At 38.4% G+C, this 21670-nt stretch overlaps 1 protein-coding gene across 4 annotated transcripts in view; it reads left to right on the plus strand.

Annotated features, from left to right (window-relative positions):
• ADGRV1 (adhesion G protein-coupled receptor V1) overlaps positions 1 to 21670 on the plus strand; it is a 564714-nt gene that overhangs the window by 149274 nt on the left and 393770 nt on the right. For all 4 annotated transcript variants that reach the window (XM_037731465.1, XM_037731468.1, XM_017508574.2 and 1 more), the window contains 4 exons: positions 2911 to 3175; positions 3880 to 4002; positions 19750 to 19969; positions 20302 to 20506. In XM_037731465.1, the coding sequence (XP_037587393.1) occupies positions 2911 to 3175; positions 3880 to 4002; positions 19750 to 19969; positions 20302 to 20506 (813 nt within the window). The remainder of the gene's footprint in view (positions 1 to 2910; positions 3176 to 3879; positions 4003 to 19749; positions 19970 to 20301; positions 20507 to 21670) is intronic.

A 21670-nucleotide genomic window follows, 5' to 3' on the forward strand; every position in this document is an offset into this window, starting at 1 on the left:
TTGTGGTAAAGTAGAATGTAAAGACTGGTTAGTTGAAAGTTAATTTTTAAACACCAGAGTCATAAAATATTATATTGTCTTTAAGAGCCAAGGATAATGTAATAGTAAATATGAACATTTAATTAGAATTTAACTGAATGGCAAAAGATTACGGAGAAAAATCACACAGCCAGGCAGAGAGTATCACTGAAAATTCATGATTAGCATTGCTACCTGGACATTCAGTATTACCCCAGAAATCCCACATTTCTTTAGTAAACTAGATTTTATAATCCTAGTTATGCTTATTTGATAACTTTTGTCACTCCTCAAACTTCATACATGCTTCACCTTTCCATTTTCAGGTAATTGCCTTGTTGAAATGAAAGCTCCCAAAAGAGGTATATTCATTTTCCTAACACCAAATTCAAAACCCACTTGAAACCCAGCTTTATTCCTTGGTCCTGTTACGATGGGGAAAGTGTCCTTTCTAAAAATGCCAGGCCTCTCACATAGGTGCCCATCTTATCTTGATAAGGTTTAGCTATTCCCTCCATCTCTGGCACCTAGCTCTCTCTATTGGATTGTTACAATCAGTGAAATGTTCTAGGTTTATCCAGCTTAAAAAGAAATTCCTCCCCTGATCTCATTTTTTCATTTCATTTCCTTTCTCCCCGCTATAGTAAGACATCCTGAAAAAATTATCTACTTGCTTTGTCTTTACTTCCTCATGCTCACAACTGGGTTACCAAATCCAGTGGGTGTTTTTCTACATAATGATTATACATTCCACTGGCATGTGACAGTCACCTCATCCTCAAATGTAAATCTTATCTTGCTTTCTAAGACACTACACAAATTTTCCTTCTCTGTCTCTCTCAGTCTCTCTCTCTCTCTCTCTCTCTCTCTCTCTCTGTGTGTGTGTGTGTGTGTGTGATCCTTCTCAGTCCCCATTGCCAGTTCCTTTTCCCTTTTGTAAACTTAGATGTCTTGGAGTTTTCCAGAAAGATTCACTTTTTATAGCTCAAATTTCTTTTTTCTTTCTCTTCGCTCACTTGGATGCTTTTATCAGTCCTATGGTTTTAAATATCAGCAATAGGCTAGTGTCTTTTAAATTATATCTGTAGCCTTTTCTCTGTATTCCAGGCCTGCATATCTAACTGCCTACTGACATGTTCACTTAAATATATTTCTGGTATGTAATATTTAACATATCCCAACTGAACCTTTCATTTTCACTATGAAACTTGTGACTTCAGGGTTAGCTTTCATCTCAGGAAATAGCAACCCTACAAACTCAGTTACTTAAGACAGAATCCTGGAATATTCCTTCCTTAATTACTACTTTTTTTGTGGGGGATGGGATCTGGCTCTGTGCCCCAGGCTTGAGTGCAGAGACCTGATCACAGCTCACTACAACATTGACCTTCTGGGCCCTGGTGATCCTCCTACCTCAGCCTCCCAGGTAGCTGGGTCAACAGGCATGTGCCACCATACCTCGCTGATTTTTCTGTATTTTGTAGAAATGGGGTTTCACCATGTTTCTCAGGCTGGTCTCACACTTACTCCTTTTTATTCATTCACATCTAGTTAATTATTTTTATATATGCGTCAATAAGCGAAGACATTTCTTTTCATCTCTGCCCCTCCCTACTCCAGGTCCTCGTTATTTCTCTTCCACACCATTAGAGTATCATCCTATCCATTCTCTGAACTTCCTTGACCTCCTCAGATCCATTCTCCATTGAGTAACTGGAGTCATCTTTTGAAAATATTAATTGACTAATGTTATACCTGATTTAAAAACTATTCAATGATTTGCAATTATACTTAGAATAAATTCTAAATTATTTAATACTGGCTTAACGTAGGACACTATATTTCCTGATTGGCCTTGGAAAGTACTGGATTATGCCTATTGTTCTGGTATTGTTAATATTGTCCCTTTCACTCTTTAAAGGATCGCTGTTTAGATGATAAATTATATGGTCATCCTAATGGAAGGTACTCCATGATCTTACCTCTTATCATTCTTCCAGTACTATCAAATTCCTTGCAATCTTTATTCAGATAATGACAACCCTTTTCTGTCTTAGGGACTTTGTCATGTCGTTCCTTCTAACTTGATTTCCCCAATACTGTCATAATCCTCTATCAGACCATTCTAATTGTCATCTTCAGTACTTGACTCATTTTATAATCAGACATTTATTCAATTCAATTATCAATTACTGATATGTTTCTTGTTTACCTTTTCCTAATAGTTAATAAGATCCGTAAAGGGAAAGGCTGCTGTATCCCTAGTTTCTAGCATAATGTCTGTGGCTCAAAAGTTCCTAATTGTTGACTGAATAAGTATAATTTTTTGTGACATTGACGAGCTTGCCTTCAGGTAGGGTCTGAATTTTAATTTTGCATTTATGAACACTTACCCTGAAACCTTGTGTGCATTGACTGCCACCATGGGGACAAAAAAGATTTAGGTGTTTTTCTGTGTTCTGTTGCTCAAGCAGTTGATAATAATATTGCAGCATTAGAGTGTTTCTTATTCAGTTTTAAATTTTTCATATTTAGTGTCTTTTTTGATTTTAGCTTTCCCGTTCCCTGCTGTCACCAACCCCTGCCCAGATGTATATTTGATACTGATTTTTTCTCGGATAACTTCTCTTTCATTCACTCTGTGTGTACTCATGTGTACACACAGAGTGAATGAAAGAGAAGTTATCTGAGAAAATGTATACACACACACAGAGATTAGATGAGGGAGAGAGCAGTGAGGGAGCATCAGTTTTAGTACTTTCTTATTTATGAAAGTATCTTTTTAACCAAATATAAAAGGATCCAAGAGAGGAAACATATGATATTGATTAAATTTTCACAAGTGCTAAATTCCTAGTCATAAAGGGTTTTGTATTTCGACATTTCCTTCAGGTCTTCAGGTGGAATGGAGGAAGCTTCGTGTTGCATCAAAAACTCCCTGTCCGAGGTGTGCTGACCCTGGCCTTGTTCAACAAGGGAGGCTCTGTGTTCGTAGCCATTTCCCAGGCTAATGCCAGGCTAAACTCCCTTTTATTCAGATGGTCTGGCAGTGGGTTTATTAACTTTCAAGAAGTGCCTGTCAGTGGGACAACACAAGTTGAGGCTTTGTCTTCAGCCAATGATATTTACTTAATATTTGCCAAAAATGTTCTTCAAGGTGAGAAGATACAGTATTTGTAATGTGTATATAGTTATTATCGAAATCATGTAGCGTTCTTATGGTATATTTTATATGAAAATGCTTTATAATTTTTTAGTAATCCATAGAATATTTCTTAATAGATGATAAGTATTGTCAGCTGTAAATGGATTTTTGAGAAATATTTTATGCATTATGCCCCTGATCTTGTGGTGTTCTGATCACTACCTTAAAGTCATATTAAAACAGAATTGGAAGTGGGTAGGTAAAGTTGGAAGATACATAAATATTTATACCCAGGATGCAAGCAAGTAACTTTTTACCTGTATTTACTTGAAGTGCCATGAATAATTTATAGTATTAATAAATAATGTTCAGAAACTTTTGATAAGACTCTTTCCAAATATTCTCAGAATAGAAATTTGCTTTTTGCTGCTGAATAGAACTTTCACAGGTAAAATTGCACCGTTCCTAAACAATAAAAAATTTTGTCCTTGTTCTTTCTTTAACATTATATCATGGTTAATGGCTAACCATGTATTCATGTCATGTAGTAAATGCAAAAAGACTTTTGAAGTACTTCCTATTAACTTACATTTTTATTATGCTAAATGGATTCTGAGGAAATTTGTTTCCTGATATTTTTGTTGTAGTTTTACTGTAACTTTGTCATTTTTCTGTAACTTTTGCATTAAAATTTGACTTTTATTTCATTATTGTAGGAGATCAGAATTCAATTGATATTTTTATCTGGGAGATGAGGCAGTCTTCCTTCAGGTATTTTCAGTCTCTAGATTTTGCTGCTGTTAACAGAATCCACTCCTTCACACCAGCCTCAGGAATAGGTAAGGACTTTTCAAATGCTCACCAATTCTGAAGGTAGTATGGAAAGCCGAAATGATTTGAATCTCATTGATTTAGATTTAGCATCACATTGCCAGACACTGGATATTTTAATAGGAATGTAACATCAAAGTCTTTATAATACTCCTTCCAGAAATCCTAGAATGTTTTGAAATACTTTTGAATTTTGGTTCTCCTTCTGCAGATTAATACTTGCAAAATGGACATTGACTTGAGAATAATCAGAATAACTAAAATATGGTGAAAAATATTAGTGAAGAATAAAATTAATATATTTATTTTGCCTAGAGAAACATGAAGAGTGACATTAAATATATATTTTTAAAATATGAAAGTATGCTTATGGCAATAGCAAGTATTTGCATTTAAGAATTTTTTTTAAGTTAGAGAATGACTGTGAGAACTGTTCCATTCTCATTCACTCTCCCAACCTCCTCCACAGTCTGAAATCCTTTCCTGGTCTTCTGTACTTCAGTTCACACATCGGAAACATAAGCAATATTTTTAATCACTGTGGTTTCAGAAACAAAGTCGATTGGAGAGAACCCAAGGTATTATTGCTGTCTGAAGGTTGTAGGATTATTTTAGGGTTGGCAAGGAATCCCTTGGGTGGGCCAGTGATAATAAGGAGATGAAGCTGAGGCCAGCTAGTATGGTAAGCTTATTAAGCTGGTTCATGGGGTGGGTATTCATAGTGTAGGGAGGAGGCACAGACAGAGGGTCATCATGTTTCCTGTTGAGGTGTATAGAGAACTAGTGAGCAAAGCTTGAGTGGCTCCCCATAGGTGACTCTGGATGAATCACAGTCCTGCTTTTCTTTTAAATATTTTATTGCATTTTAGGTTTTGGGGTACATGTGAAGGACATGCAGGATTGTTGCATAGGTACATACATGGCAATGTGGTTTATTGCCTTCCTCTCCATCACCTGTATCTGGCATTTCTCCTCGTGTTATCCTCCCCAACTCCCCACTCCCCGCTGTCGCTCCCCTAGATCCCCCCAACAGACCTCAGTGTGTGATACTCCCTTTCCTGTGTCCATTGGTTCTCATGGTACAACCCCTGCCTATGAGTGAGAACATGCGGTGTTTGATTTTCTGTTCTTGTGTCAGTTTGCTGAGAATGGTGGTTTCTAAGTTCATCCATGTCATCATTTTTTATGGCTACATAGCATTCCACGCTGTATATGTGCCACATTATCCCCATCCAGTCTGTCATCGATGGGCATTTGGGTTGGTTCCAAGTCTTTGCTAATGTAAACACTGCTGCAGTGAACATTTGTGTGCATGTGTCCTTATAATAGAATGATTTATAACCCTTTGGATATATACCCAGTAATGGGATTGCTGGGTCAAATGGCATTTGTATTTCTAGGTCCTTGAGGAATCGCCACATTGTCTTCCACAATGGTTGAACTAGTTTACACTCCAACCAACATAAAATAAAAATGTTCCTATTTCTCCACATCCTCTCCAACATCTCCAGATTTCTTAATGATTGCCATTCTAACTGGTGTGAGATGGTATCTTAATGTAGTTTTGATTTGCATTTCTCTAATGACCAGTGATGATGAGCATCTTTTCATATGTTTGTTGGCCTCATATGTCTTCTTTTGAAAAGTGTCTGTTCATATTCTTTGCCCACTTTTGAATGGGCTTGTTTGTTTTTTTCTGGTAAATCTGTTTTAGTTCTTTGTAGATTCTGGATATTAGCCCTTTGTCAGATGGGTAGATTGCAAAAATTTTTTCCCATTCTGTTGGTTGCCAGTTCACTCTAATGACTGTTTCTTTTGCTGTGCAGAAGCTCTCGAGTTCAATTAGATCCCATTTGTCTATTTTGGCTTTTGTTGCCAATGCTTTTGATGTTTTAGTCATGAAGTTCTTGCCTATGCCTATGTCCTGAATGGTTTGATCTAGGTTTTCTTCTAGAGTTTTTATGGTGTTAGGTTTTATGTTTAAGTCTTTAATCCATCTGGAGTTAATTTTAGTGTAAAGTGTCAGGAAGGGGTCCAGTTACTGATTTCTGCACATGGGTAGCCAGTTTCCCCCACACCATTTATTAAACAGGGAATCCTTTACCCATTACTTGTTTTTGTGAGGTTTGTCAAAGATCAGATAGTTGTAGATGTGTGGCATTGCCTCTGAGGCCTCTGTTCTGTTCCATTGGCCTATATCTCTGTTTTGGTACCAGTACCATGCTGTTTTCATTACTGTAGCCTTGTAGTATAGCTTGATGTCAGGTAACGTGATGTCTCCAGCTTTCTTCTTTTTGCTTGGAATTGACTTGGCTATGTGGGCTCTCTTTTGGTTCCATATGAAGTTTAAGGTGGTTTTTTCCAGATCTTTGAAGATGGTGATTGGTAGCTTGATGTGGATAGCATTGAATCTATAAATTACTTTTGGCAGTATGGCCATTTTCACAATACTGAATCTTCCTAAGCATGAGCATGAAATATTTTTCCATCTGTTTGTGTCCTCTCTTATTTTGTTGAGCAATGCTTTGTAGCTCTCCTTGAAGAGGTCCTTTAGATCATTTGTTAGTTGTATTCCTAGGTATTTTATTGTCTTTGTAGCAATTGTGAATGGCAGTTCATTCTTGATATGGCTCTCTTTAAGTCTGTTATTGGTGTATAGGAATGCTTGTGATTTTTGCACATTGATTTTGTATCCTGAGACATTGCTAAAGTTGCTTATCAGTTTCAGGAGATTTGGGGCTGAGACGATGGGGTCTTCTAAATATACAATCATGTGCAAATAGAGACAATTTGACTTCCTCCTTTCCTAATTGAATATTCTTTATTTCTTTTTCTTATCTTATTGCTCTGGGTAGTACTTCCAATACTATATTGAATAGGAGTGGTGAGAGAGGACATCCTTGTCTAGTGTCAAATTTCAAAGGGAATGCTTCCAGTTTTTGGCCATTTAGTATGATATTGGCTGTGGGTTTGTCATAAATGGTTTTTATTATTTTGAGATATATTCTGTTAATACCTAGTTTATTGAGAGTTTTTAGCATAAAGGGCTGTTGAATTTTGTCAAAGGCCTTTTCTGCATCTATTGAGATAATCATTTGGTTTTTGTCTTAGGTTCTGTTTATGTGGTGAATTACATTTATAGACTTGCATATATTGAACCAACCTTGCATCCCCGTGATGAAGCCTACTTGATCATGATGGATAAGGTTTTTGATGTGCTGTTGCAATTTGTTTTGCCAGTATTTTATTGAAGATTTTTGCATCTATGTTCATCATGGATATTGGCCTGAAGTTTTCTTTTCTTGTTGAGTCTCTGCCAGGTTTTGGTATCAGGATGATGTTGGTCTCATAAAATGATTTGGGAAGGATTCCCTCTTTTTGTATTGTTTGGAATAGTTCCAGAAGAAATGGTACCAGCTCCTCTTTGTATGTCTGGTAGAATTCAGCTGTGAACCCATCTGGACCTATGCTTTTTTTGGTTGGTAGGCTATTAATTGTTGCCTCAACTTCAGCCCTTGTTATTGGTCTATTCTGGGTTTCGACTTCTTCCTGGTTTAAGCTTGGGAGGATGCAGGCATCCAGGAATTTATCCATTTCTTCCAGGTTTACTGGTTTATGTGCATAGAGTTGTTTGCAGTAATCTCTGACGGTGTTTGTATTTCTGTGGAATCTGTGGTGATAGCCCCTTTATCGTTTTTTATTGCTTCTATTTGATTATTCTCTCTCTTCTTTTTTATTAATCTGGCTAGTGTTTTGTCTATTTTGTTGATCTTTTCAAAAAACCAGATCCTGGATTTATTGATTTTTTGAAGGGTTTTTTTTTGTGTCTGTATCTCCTTCAGTTCTGCTGTGATCTTAGTTATTTCTTGTCTTCTGCTAGCTTTTGAGTTTTTTTGATCTTGCTCCTCTAGCTCTTCCAATTTTGACGATAAGGTGTTGATTTTAGATCTCTCCTTGCTTCTCATGTGGGCATTTATTGCTGTATATGTTCTTCTAGATGCTGCTTTAAAAGTGTCCCAGAGATCTGGTATGTTGTATCTTCATTCTTATTGGTTTCGAAGAACATCTTTATTTCTGCCTTAATTTCATTGTTTATCCAGTCAACATTCAAGAGCCAGTTGTTCAGTTTCCATGAGGTTTTGCGGTTCTGAGTTAGTTTCTGAGTTCTGAGTTCTAACTTGATTGCACTGTGGTCTGAGAGACTGTTTGTTATGATTTCCATTCTTTTGCATTTGCTGAGAAGTGATTTACTTCCAATTATGTGGTCAATTTTAGAGTATGTGTGGTGTGGTTCTCAGAAGAATGTATATTCTGTGGATTTGGGGTGGAGAGTTCTGTAAATGTCTGTTAGGTTTGCTTAGTCCAGGCTTGAGTTCAAGTCCTGGATATCCTTGTTAATTTTCTGTCTTGTTGATCTGTCTAATATTGACAGTGGAGTGTTAAAAGTCTCCCACTGTTATTGTGTGGGAATCTAAGTCTCTTTGTAAGTCATTAAGAACTTGCTTTATGTATCTGGGTTCTCCTGTATTGGGTATGTATATATTTAGGATTGTTAGCTCTTTTTGATGCATTGATCCTTTTCCCGTTATGTAATGCCCTTCTTTGTCTCTTTTGATCTTTGTTGATTTAAAGTCTATTTTATCAGAGACTAGAATTGCAATGCCTGCTTTTTTTTGCTCTCCATTTGCTTGGTAAATCTTCCTCCATCCCTTTATTTTGAGCCTATGTGTATCCTTGCATATGAGATGGGTTTCCCGGATATAGTACACTGATGGGTTTTGACTTTTTATACAATTTGCCAGTCTGTGTCTTTTGATTGGGGTATTTAGCCCATTTACATTTAAGGTTAATATTGTTATGTGTGAATTTGATCCTGCCATTTTGATGCTAGCTGGTTGTTTTGCCCATTAATTGATGTAGTTTCTTCATTGTGTTGCTGCTCTTTACCATTTGGTATGTTTTTGGAGTGGCTGGTACTGGTTGTTCCTTTCTATGTTTAGTGCTTCTTTAAGGAGGTCTTGTAAGGCAGGCTGGTGGTGATTAAATCTCTGAACAATTGCTAGTTCTTAAAGGATTTTATTTCTCCTTCGCTTATGAAGCTTAGCTTGGCTGGATATGAAATTCTAGGTTTAAAGTTCTTTTTTTTAAGGATGTTGTATATTGGTCCCCACTCTATTCTGGCTTGTAGGGCTTCTGCTGAGAGATCTGCTGTGAGTCTGATGGGCTTCCCTTTGTGGGTAACTCGACCTTTCTCTCTGGCCACCCTTAGCACTTTCCCCTTCTTTTCAGCCCTGGTGAATCTGACAGTTATATGCCTTGGGGTTGCTCTTCTTGAGCAATATCTTTGTGGTGTTCTCTGTATTTTCTGGACTTGAATATTGGCCTGTTATGCTAGATAGGGAAAGTTTTCCTGGATAATATCCTGAAGAGTGTTTTCCAGCTTGGATTCATTCTCTCCATCACATTCAGGTACACCTATCAAATGTAGATTAGGTCTTTTCACATAATTCCATATTTCTTAGAGGCTTTGTTTGTTTCTTTTTATTCTTTTTTCTCTAATCTTGCCTTCTCATTTTATTTCATTGAGTTGATCTTCAGTCTCTGATATCCTCTCTTTTGCTTCATTGATTCAGCTGTTGAAACTTGTGTATGCTTTGCAATGTTCTCATTTTGCGTTTTTCCGCTCCATCAATTCACTTATATTCCTCTCTAAGCTGTTTATTCTCATTAGCATTTATTCAAACCTTTTTTCAAGGTTCTTAGTTTCTTTGCATTGGATTAGAACACGTTCTTTTAGCTCAGAGAAATTTCTTTTTACCCACCTTCTGAAGCCTGATTCTGCTAATTCATCAGACTCATTTTCCATCCAATCTTGTTCCCTTGCTGTTGAGGAGTTCTGATCCCTGAGAGGAGGAGAGGAGTTCTGGTTTGGGGTTTTTTCATCCTTTTGATGCTGGCTTCTTCCCATCTTTGTGCCTTTATCTCCTTATAGTCTTTGTAGCTGGTGACTTTCAGATGGAGTCTCTGAGTGGACATCCTGTTTCTTGATGATGCAGTTGTTTATTTCCGTTTCTTAGCTTACCTTCTAACAGTCATGCCCCCCTGCTGTAGGACTGCTGGAGGTCCACTCCAGACCCTGCTTGCCTGGGGATCACCTGCAGCGACTGCAGAACAGTAAGGGTTGCTGCCAGTTTCTTCTGCTGCTATCTTTGTCCCAGAAGGATACCCGCCAGATGTCAGCCTGAGCTCTCCTTTATGAGGTGACTCTTTGGGTATGCAGGGGTTGGGGAGCTGCTTGAGGAGACAGTCTGTCCTTAATAGGAGCTCAGGTTCTGAGCTGTGAGCTCCATTGTTCTGTTCAGAGCTGCTGGGCTGGTACGTTTAAGTCTGTGGCAGCGGAGCTCATAACTGCCTTTTTTTCCCAGATGCTCTGTCCTGGGAAGGTGGGGCTTTATTTATAAGTTTCTGTCATGCTGCTGCCTTTTTTCAGAGATGCCCTACTCAGTGAGGAGATAGCCTAATTACAGTCTGTCAGCAGAGGTGTTGCTGTGCTGCCGTGGGCTCTGCTCTGCTGCTGTGTGAACTTCCTTGCAGTTTTGTTTATTGGGGTATAGTCAGAACTGCCTCAGTAATGGCAGTCTCCGTCTGCAGTGGTGGACTGCCTCGGTAATGGCGGGCTGCCTTAGTAATGGCGGACTGCCTCGGTAGTGGTGGACTGCCTCAGTAGTGGTGGACTGCCTCAGTAATGGCGGATGCCCTTCCCCCACAGAGCTGGACCATTCTGGGTCCCACTGTGCTTGTTGTGAAACTCTCAATTCAGAGTGCTTCAGATTGCTGGTCTTTGTGGGGGTGGGACCAGCTGAGCCAGATCACCTGGCTCCCTGTTTCAGTCCCCCTTTTTTTTTCAGTTGCACAGGTGTCTCTGTCTCCCAGGTGTTCCAGTGACCAGTTGAAAAGGTGCCTGGATTTCTGTGAGTTTTTGTGCAGAGACCCGCAACACCAGCTGAAACAGCCACGTTGGGGGCTCATGGTGCTTTTCTGCCTGAGAATCTCCTGGCCTAGCTCCCCGTTTCAGTGCCCTTTTTTCAGTTGCACAGGCGACTGTCTCCCAGGCGTTCCAGTAGCCAATTGAAAAGGCTCCTGGATTTGTGTGAGTTCTTGTGCAGAGACCCGCTGCGCTGGCTGAAACAGTCATGCTGGGGGCTCATGGCACTTTTCTGCCCAGGAATCTCTTGGTCTGTGGGCAGTAAAAATTCATTTGGAAATGCGGTAATCACTCACCCTCTGCATTTTCGCTGGGAATTGCAATGCAGAGCTGTTGCTATTTAGCCATCTTGGATCCCCCACAGTCCTGCTATTAAAATGAGATATGGCAATTCTGTATGAATTAAATGGCACACAGTTCTTCATTTGATACTATATGTAAGTCAGTGTTGCAATGCTCTGGGGAATTCTACTTAAAAGGCTGAATGTATGGTTGGAAAGAAAAAAGATTAAGATACTCATTAAGGTATAGGACTGCATTAGCCCATTCTCACACTGCTTTAAAAAACTGTCTGGAACTGGATAATTTATGAAGAAAAAAGGTTTAATTGATTCACAGGTCCACAGGCTATATACAGAAAGCACGTTTTGGGAGGCTTCAGGAAGCTTACGATCATGGCAGAAGGATGAAGAAGAAGCAAGCACCTTCTTTACATGGTGGAGCAAAAAAGAGAGTGAAGGGGGAAGTGCTGCATACTTTTAAACAACTAGATCTTGGGAGAACTCCCTTACTATCACAAGAACAGCAAGGGGGGAAATCTGCCTCCATGATCCAATCACCTATTACCAGGTTCCTCCCCCAATGCTGGGAATTACACTTTGACATGAGATTTGGGTTGGGACACAGAGACAACCATATCAACGACCAATACCGTTTGCTCTGTGAGGGGTAGAATTGGAGTGGGTAAGAGACACGAGAGAGCTTGAGCTATGTCTGTGCGGATTGGCAGGAAATATTTTGGGCAGAGGGAAAGGTATGAGTAAAGGAGAAAGGCAGAAGCGTTTATTGCATTGAGGGCACCATTGGTGCCAGCGACAGAGGATTTGACCAGAATGTTGTGGTGCTGAGGTTGGTGGTACAACACTGGAATCTACAGAAGATGGCCTGGAATGGCAGGCCCAAGGTGTGCCCGCGCCTCAAATCATCCAGCAGGTTTCACACATTTTGGTCTTAGGATCTATTCATATTTATTGTATTAGAGATTCAAACTGAGAAATTTTAAAGTCATTTATTTAAAATGACAACAGTATAGTCATTATGTGTAAATATAACATGTTATTAAAAATTTTTTCTAAACCACTTTTATGAGACGAGTGGCATTGGTTTTATTTTAATTTTTGAAAATCTCTTTAATGCCTGGTTTAATGCATGGTATGTAGATTTTACTTTTTATTTTTGTATTTAATTAATTGTTTAAAGAGACAGCATTTTGCTCATTTTCCAGCCTGTAATGTAGTGGTGTAATCATAACTTACTGCAGCCGTGAACACATGAGTTCAAGCCATACTCCCACCTCAGCCTCCTGAGTAGCTAGGACTACAGGGATAGTTCATCACGCCCACATAATTAAAAACATTTTTTTTTATATAAAAGTGAAGTTTCTTTATGTTGCGCAGGCTGGTCTTGAGCTCCTGGCTTCAAGAGATCCTCCTGCCTCGAAGTGCTGAAATTATAGGTGTGAGACATTGTGCCCAGCTGACTCTCTTAATCAACTTTTTTTCCAACTTCATTAAGCTTGATTGACAAAGATTGCATATATTTAAGATGAACAGTGTGATGTTTTGATATATGTGTATGTTGTGATATGTATTTCCTCAGTCAAGCAAATTAACCCATCCATTACCTCATATATTTACCTGTTTTTGATGAAAACACTTAAGATCTAGCCTCTTAGCAAATTTCAAGTACACAAGACATTATTGTTAGCCATAGTTATTATGCTGTATATTAGAACCAGAGAAATTACCCATCTTATAACTGAAAGTTTATATTCGGATAAAAATCTCTTATTTTTCCCACTCTCTTGCCCCTAGCAAGCATAATTCTACAATCTTTTTTGTTTGTTTGTTTCAGATTCCACTTATAAGTGAGATCAAGCAGTACTTGTCTGAGTCTGAGTTCTCATTCTGCATCTGAATTCAGTCTACTGAAGTATTATCAACCATTCATCATCTGCTAAGTTCTGTACACTCATGAAAGAATGAGAGTGAAATAGAAAAACAGCATTATTATGCAAACAGCATTATTTTCGTATCATTATGAAAATAGTTTTGACCTCAGAAATCCTCTAAAAGGGCCTCAACATCTCTTAGGGATCCATGGATCACACTCAGCAGTAGTGAGATAGAGAAATCCTTGAAGGCTTTTCAACATCAAGTGATGATCAAAGACATGTTGTATAACTCCTCATAGCTTTGGTGTATAGAATATACCGGATGAAGTAACTTGCAACTGCCTGGGCAAGAGTTGAGGAGGGCTCTTAGGTGGGATGAGAATAGGAATGAAGATTCTTACGGGAAACATAAATTAGAAATGAAAATCCTTGTGGGAAAAAGAAGTTAGAAATGAAGATTCAACAGCGCTTGATGTCTGTTCAAATGTGGGGAGCAAAAGTTATTATAGCTTGGCAATTGGGAGGAGAATGGTATTAAATTAGGAAAACAGACAGAGAATATGTGTGTAGTGAGAAATGTGATGAATGTATTTATAAGTGTCTTTAGTTTGAGATGACATAGAAGCATGTGTGGGTGGTTAGAGATGTAGAACTAGAATCGGGAAGAAACTGGTGTTCCCTGAACTTCTTTAAGAGAATTATTCTGAATTTTTTATCATGCATTTGTAGATTTCCATTTCTTTAAGATCCATTATTGGAACTTTATTAGTTTTTTTGGTTGTGTCATATTTGCCTGATTGTTAAAAAAATCTTTGTGTTGGTGTTTGCACTTGTGAGGAAACGGCCACCCTTTTCAGGCTTTTCTAGTGTTCTTTGGTGGTGGTAGAACTTCAGTAGTCAAGCTTGGGATTCTGGTTGGGTTAGCTGGTAGTGACCCCAAACAAGTAGACTTCGTCATCATGTTCTGTACTTGGGCTGGGCTGTTACCTGTGACCTGGGATCAAATGGAGTGCTGGCTGTGATCTGAAATCCAGTGAGATATGTGGTTGGGGTCTTCAGTAAGGCAGAGCTGTTGGCTGGGCTTCGCAATTGCCTCTGATCAGACAGTGTGGTAGATTGTCTTCCCTGGCTGGCCAGTACTGACGTTTGGGATGTGTATCTGGGCAGGGCCATCTACTTGGCTTGGAGGCTTGGTGAGGAGTCTAGATTTGTACTTAACTGCTTAGGGTAGACAGGGCCACAGGCTATGCTGCACAGATATGCATGGACGTGGGCTTGCCTCCCATATTAGGGTATCCTTAAGCAGAGCACTGAGGCTTGGTACAGTAGCTGTTTAGATGCTGGAGTTGAGCAGGGTCAGATGCTCTCCTCAGAAAATATTCACATATATGCACTTGACTCCTGGCCTGGCAAGGGCTTAAGGAGAGCCCCAAGATGTGGTTGGATTGATGCTCAGTAGCTGAATCTGGGCAGGGCTAGATTCAGATAATCACTGACCTGCTTCTAACTTTTAGCTTGGAGCAGAGTTAAGGAAAGTGCTGAGGCTTGGCTAAATCACAGCTTTGCAGCTGGGTCTGAGTGGGATCAGATACTCTCTTTGGATGATCAGTGGGTCTGGGAAGGGTCAGAGAACAATGACACTTTGTGGATAATGCTGACCTGCCCTTGCCTCTTGGCCTGGAAGTGGGTGTGAAGGAGATCACCAGGGCTTGGCACAGTTCTGTAACTGCATCTAGGTGGAGTCAGATACCGCTTCTGTGAATAATCACCAATGTACCCCTGCCTTCTGGCTTGAGAAAGGACTAAGGAATGCGCTAGGGCTTGGTTGGGTTGCAGCTCAATCACTGGGCTTGGGCAAAGCTAGATGGTCCCTCAGCAGGTAAGTATCAACATGCCGCTCTCTCCAGGCTTGAGGAAGTTTTAAGGACAGCAGGAAGGCTGGGTGTGGAAGCTGGCCAGGATTTGAGCCTGGGAGGCCCGTCAACTGTGCCTCATGCAGGGCAGTGCTGTTAGGTATCCTCTCAGGTGGTGTGCCTCCACTGGCCACAGAGCAGAGCCACTGTCAAGATCTGCATGTCCATCACTGTGAGCCCTACCCCTGTTCGTTGTTTCTAACTGGCCTCAGGTGGTCTAGCCCTGTTTATACTGCTAGTGTTTCCAGTGGGGTGAGACAGGAGAGTGTCACCTATGAATAGGCCCAGAATGTCATGGAAACTGAATGTCTGCCTTCAACCCAACTCTCCCTTCTCTCTGTAAAAACCAGCAGTTCCTGGGAATCTCTGTGTGCCAGACTGTGCTGACTTGGGGGAGGGGTAACATAGTCAAAGAGAAACTGCCCCTCTTACCCTTCAAGTGTAGCTGTTCTTAGTCTGTGGTCTAAGGAGTTGTCTCAGCCTCACTCCCATGTACTGGGATGTTCATCAAGGCATTCTTGTCTGTGAATAGTTGCAAATTGGATTTCTGTAGAAGACAGTGGAGCCAGAGAATTCCTATTCCACCATCTTGCTGATGTCATTCTGTTTAACCTCTCATTTTTTTATAGATTGTTTCTCACATTGTATTTCGTTTCCATATTTTCTGCTCTTTCCTCCTCAGCCCTGTGGAACGCCCACACCACATGCTCCCAGGCCCTAGCCCCTCCTACCTGGACTGTGATGCCACTTCCCAGCCTCCACACTGTCTTTACTCTGCCACCAGGGTCCTCTGCCTCTCTCTTTTGTGCTCATTCTTTCTTAAATAACTTCTCTTTACATTGCCAACACTTTGTCTAGTCATAAATCTGTTATTATCCTAAGATATACAACTTGAGTGATTTTCTTATTCATTCAACAAGTGATTTATCGAGTAAATTATGTATCTTTAATCATATATTCGTTTAGTTTTTGTCTACTTGTCCTTTAGTTTTTTGCCTTTATTGTGTTCACTTTTCTTATTCCTCAAGTATTCAAGTGGACTAACTATATCTCCTGAGTCAATTATTATTATTCAAAATAGTTGCCTAATGAATGTTTTTAAGGATGATGAGTGCTGCCTGAATGGGCCATTAATTAAAGTTATAGAATTCTCTTTAAAGATTTAAAAATATATATAATAGGCATACTTTCTAAAAGAATTTGCAAAAAATTCTGCCAGAGGCTTGTTAAAGGACCCATTGTGAGGTCTTTTTATTTCTTTTGTTTCTGTGACTTGAGGCTGTAGGAAGTATGAAAAGATTGTAGGTAATTATTTAGAATGGCTTATTATAGATCTCCTGAAAGCTGAAATTATGCATTAAATAATGTTCAAGGGCTTTCTTATTTTGAGTCTGTCAAATATTTTATTAAAAGTATTAGATTGGAGCCATAACTGTGAGGATCACATATTTATTCTGGTTAATGACTTGACAGAGATTATTGGGTGGTGACTGAATTCTTTAAATGGAAGAAGAAGATGAATATAACAAAGACTACAAGGACATATAAACTTATCTTCTCTTTCATCCTTCTCTCCTTTAGTAGATAATAGTTATGTGCTGAGCACATTGGTAGACCCTGGGAAAACAAGGCTAAGCAAAACTACATATGGACCCTGCCCTGAAGAAATTTAATATGTAGCAGGGAAGAGAGACGTTATGTATAATTATACAAATAAGTTTCTAGTTATAAATGGATAACTGCTATGAAAGAATAGAGTAATTTCATACTCCAAAATAAGAGGACTTGCCCTGGCCTGAGAGGTACCCAGAAAGCTTACTTAAGGAAGAATCATTTAACTGAGAATTATATGTTGAGTAGGAGTTGAAGAGGCAGAGTTGATGATGGGGCAGGATGTAGACAAAGGGAACAGCATGTGCAGATAGGTCAGGTGGTGGTAATGGTGAGCATGTGCTTTCAGGGAAGAACTAAAAAGAGACCAGTGTGGCCCAAATACTGACAGGGAACAAGTGATACTGGGTTTAACTGAAGATATAATCAGATAGGGACTTAAAGGATTATGGTCTTTATCCTAAGAATATTGGGATACCTTTCTTGAGGAGGTGGTGGGGAGGTGGAAATAGAGAGGTGGGCAGGGAGAGAGAGAGTTAGAGAGAGATAGAGAGAGAGAATGAGAGAGAGAGAGACAGAGAGAGAGAGAGAGAGTGTATGTGTGTGTGTGTGTATGTGTGTGTGTGTGTGGCTGCCATGGAAGAAAAACTTAAAATATTAGAAGTTGTCTGAGAAAGAGCTGAAGGCACATTTTTTAGAGATGTTGAATGATGAAGCTTGGAAAGTGGTAGGTGATGCAGGTTAGATAATTAGATTGATTGAGGTGATGTCTCACAAGTAAAATCCATGGGGATTGGTGATAGATTAGATATGGAGGTAGGCAAGAAAGAGGTTGTCAAAGATGCGCCCTAATTTCTGCAACTGGTGGGTGAACGGTAGTGCTTTAACTATTATGGTGGTGATTTCTTAGGCGGGACCAGGCTTCTGGGGGTAGAGAATGAGTTTAGTTGTTAAATTTGCCATTCACATGCAGAGTAAGCACTACTGATTACGGAGCTTACAGGAGGGTCTTGGATTGCTGATATATATTGGAAGTTCATAAGCAGAGGTTATCTTACTACAGGCAGAGATATCTTGGTTGAGACTATTGAATCAGCTCGTTTAACCCTTAACATGAGGGATGTTAAGATCCCCCTGAATTCGTTCTTTACTGTCTCCAGTTTTATAAAGCTTATGAAAAATATATGGCCATTTAAAAGGCAAGTTTATTGATAACCCCTTTTTTGACTGTCTTAACTTTTTATGCAACATTTGCTGAAGTGTGATAGTACTTAAATCTATTACTATAAGTAAACATGATCAGTAGTTCTTGATATGTGTGAGTAAGGATATAGGGTTTCCCATTGTAACCTATGGGCTGAAATTGTAGAAGAGGCTCATGCTTTCTTATTCTTGGTGCTATCTTAATATCTAATCAGTCTCGTTTGATACCTTTATGTTCCAATGTGTTTATCTAAGTGCTGGAATTTGCGCATGTTTTTCTATGGTTTCTTGTTTCTCCCAGTTTTATTTAAGTCTGGAAATTATTTAGTATTACATATAACATAGTAAGCCCCTTCCTTCCTAACTTGAGTAGATATAACTATGTCCTTATAGCTATTTTTTACTTCTTTTTTAGGAGCAACCCTATTAACTGAAATACATATATATATATATATATATACACACATACATACACACACACCTATATACATACATATATATATATATATATATGTATGTATATATGTATGTATATAGACGTGTGTGTATGTATGTGTATATGTATATGTATATGTACGTATATGTATATATGTATGTATATAGGTGTGTGTGTATATATATGTATTTCAGTTATATATACACATACACCTATATACATATATACATATACACATACATATATATATATATGTATATAGGTGTGTGTATGTATGTGTGTGTATATATATATAGGTATATATGCATATAGATATATAGGTATGTATAGATAGATAGATATGGATAAGGTCTCAGCCTGTTGCCTAGGGTAGAGTGCAGTGGCATGATCATGGGTCATTGCAAGCTTAACTTCCTGGGTACAAACATTTCTGCCACCTCAGCGTCCCAAGCAGCTGGGACCACATGTGCTTGCCACCATGCCTGGCTAATTTTTAATTTTTTGTAGAGACAGGCTCCCACTGTGTTGCCAGGTCTCAAACTCCTGGGCTCAAGCCATCTTCCCACTTTGGCCTCCTAAACTGCTAGGATTACAGATGTGAGCCACTGCACCCAGCCTTGCTTCAAACTATCAAAAGTATGGTTTCCTGATAACATTTCAAAAATCATTGGCAGAATATACTCCAAAAATCATAAATTTGTTTATATCCTTTGGCCTAATTAACTAACTTGAAGAATTTATCAAATGAAGATAATTAACATGAAGAATTCTGTCTCTACTTAATATGTAAAAATTAAATATGGATATTTAAAATTTTATTATTATTAAAATATTTAAAAATTAAATATACAACAAATATCAAATGTAGGTAAATTATTAAATATATTTACCTATATGTTAATACGTATATATTATTATCTATGCACTGAAATTATAGAGTTGAATACTATGTAGAAACCTAGAAAACTGATATTAAAGATATGGTGTAATATTGTTAATTAAGAGTTATTTTATATTTATACTGTTTATAACTGTGTCAGTTATGAATTCATATGAATGGTAACTAGAAAGGAAAATGAAACATTTCATGATGGGATTATACATATGTTTCACTTTTAAAAGTATCCTATGCTATCTAATGAATATTAAGTTGAACGTAAAAGAGTTTAAAATTAGGTTGGGTTTTAGCAGCCAGTAATTTCTTTTTTATTAAATGGGTGTGGCTACCTCATCAAGCTGGCTTGATCATTCCAAAGCACTTAAAAGATTATTATTTACATCCTGTTATTTCAGAAATTGAAGTGTATTTGGGTACCTCAGACATCACAAGAGAGCTTTGAGATTTTGGAAGATTTTGCTTTGGAACCAATGCAGGGAGTGTGGGAGGTGACAGTTTACATCTCACTCAAGTTGTCTTTTCTTTCCTTCCTGCAGCCCACATACTTCTTATCGGCCAAGATATGTCTGCTCTTTATTGCTGGAATTTGGAGCATAATCAATTCTCTTTTGTTCTGGAAGTACCTTCTGCTTATGATGTGGCTTCTGTTATATTAAAGTCCATTAATTCAAGCAAGAATTTAATAGCTTTAGTGGGAGCTCATTCACATATATATGAACTAGTCTACATTTCCAGCCAGTCTGACTTTATTCCTAGGTAGGTTCAACATTTTATGCTAAGTACCTTTATGCTCACCGTAATTTTGTATGACACCTCATTTCCAAGTTTTTAGTGACTGAAAAATATACAAAATATAAGAGCTATTTACCAGCCTGAAATTTGATTATTATCCATATTTTGAATATCTTTTCTACCAAGTTAATCAGTATTACATGAATATTTTGGATTAAAATTTTATTTACAAAATGTTATGATTCATCCAAACCTTTAATATCAGTTAATGTAATGGTAACTTTATGAGTAGTCTACTATGCATATATGTTAAATTTGTTGTAGTTGACTTATTTTATATATACTTCTTACGGTAGTTCAGGCGAGCTGATATTTGAACCTGGTGACAGAGAAGCTACAATAGCAGTAAATATCCTTGATGATACAGTTCCAGAAGAAGAAGAATCCTTCAAAGTTCAACTTAAAAATCCCAAAGGAGGAGCGGAGATTGGTATTAATGGTTCTGTAACAATAACCATTCTGTCAAATGATGACGCCTATGGAATTGTTGCATTTGCTCAGGTAATGACACTAAAGACCCCACACTTGCAATGGAAAATGTTTTATTTATTGTGTTTGTGTATTCGCTGTTATTAGCATTTAGTAAGTCATAATTTGAATATTATCAGCCTCTCTCCCTTCCCTTTTCCCTGCCTCCCTTTTATGCTGCATTCTAGGGTGAATTCTACTGAAATTTTGCAGTTTGCAGTCTTACACACTGGACTCTCTGAGTTAACTTGTCCTAATTTTTTGGTTATTTTTGGATTGCTTTTATAGGATTAACTTTGAAATGTTACAAGTTGATCTTGGTCTAAAAGTTTGGCTCTGTTGTTAGCCCTGTTACCAGAGGGCAAGATTCTAAATACAATATAAACCGTGTGATATTATATTACTGTCCTGTTATACTTTTGTTACTTAGGTGGAGAGGGGAAGAGACTGATAGGTGGGGTGGGGGAAGGTAGAGGAGAGAGAGAGGGTTGTAACTGTATGTATGTTGGACACATGTAAATGTCTTTTCCTGAGGAAAGAGAACCGTGCAAATCCTAAGTCACTCCCATGCCCAGACTTCATATTTCTTTATCAGCAAGCAAAAGGACATCTGTTATTTGCATCATTTAGTCATTTTGGCAAAGTGAATTCTTCTTAATTCGAGTTATAGCTGCATGTATCTTTCTCTGAAATATTTTACATATAAGGAAAACCTAACCCAAATTGGTCTACACACTAAGAACATGTCCTTGGAGAAGGTGAGCTTCAGAGTTAGTTGGATACTCAACGTCATTATGGCTGAGATTACTTCTATCTCTCTACTTTGCCATCACAAAATTGACTTTCATTTGGTTGTTTGAAAGCTGATGTTATTGTTAAGGTTACTGCGTTCTTGTTCATGTTCAGTTGGGGAGAGAGAGATGTTTAATGTGATTCTCAAGGTAAGAAAGAAATTTCCCAAAAGCTTCTAGAAAATGGCTCATGTATCATTGTCCAGAACTGGGTAACAAGCCCACTCACTCATTCATTTGTTAATTCATGCAGCAGATATTTAACAAATGACTGTTATGTACCAGATGCTGTTTTAGATGCTGCTAGAGTCATGTTAGAAAATGAAACAGTAAAGTTCTTTATTTTCATGGTCATTAAATTCTAGAGAGGGCAAGGGGAGACCAACAGTAAACACAGACATAAGAA

Source organism: Cebus imitator, unplaced genomic scaffold (assembly GCF_001604975.1).
Source record: "Cebus imitator isolate Cc_AM_T3 unplaced genomic scaffold, Cebus_imitator-1.0 Scaffold16, whole genome shotgun sequence".
NCBI classification, from domain to species: domain Eukaryota; kingdom Metazoa; phylum Chordata; class Mammalia; order Primates; family Cebidae; genus Cebus; species Cebus imitator.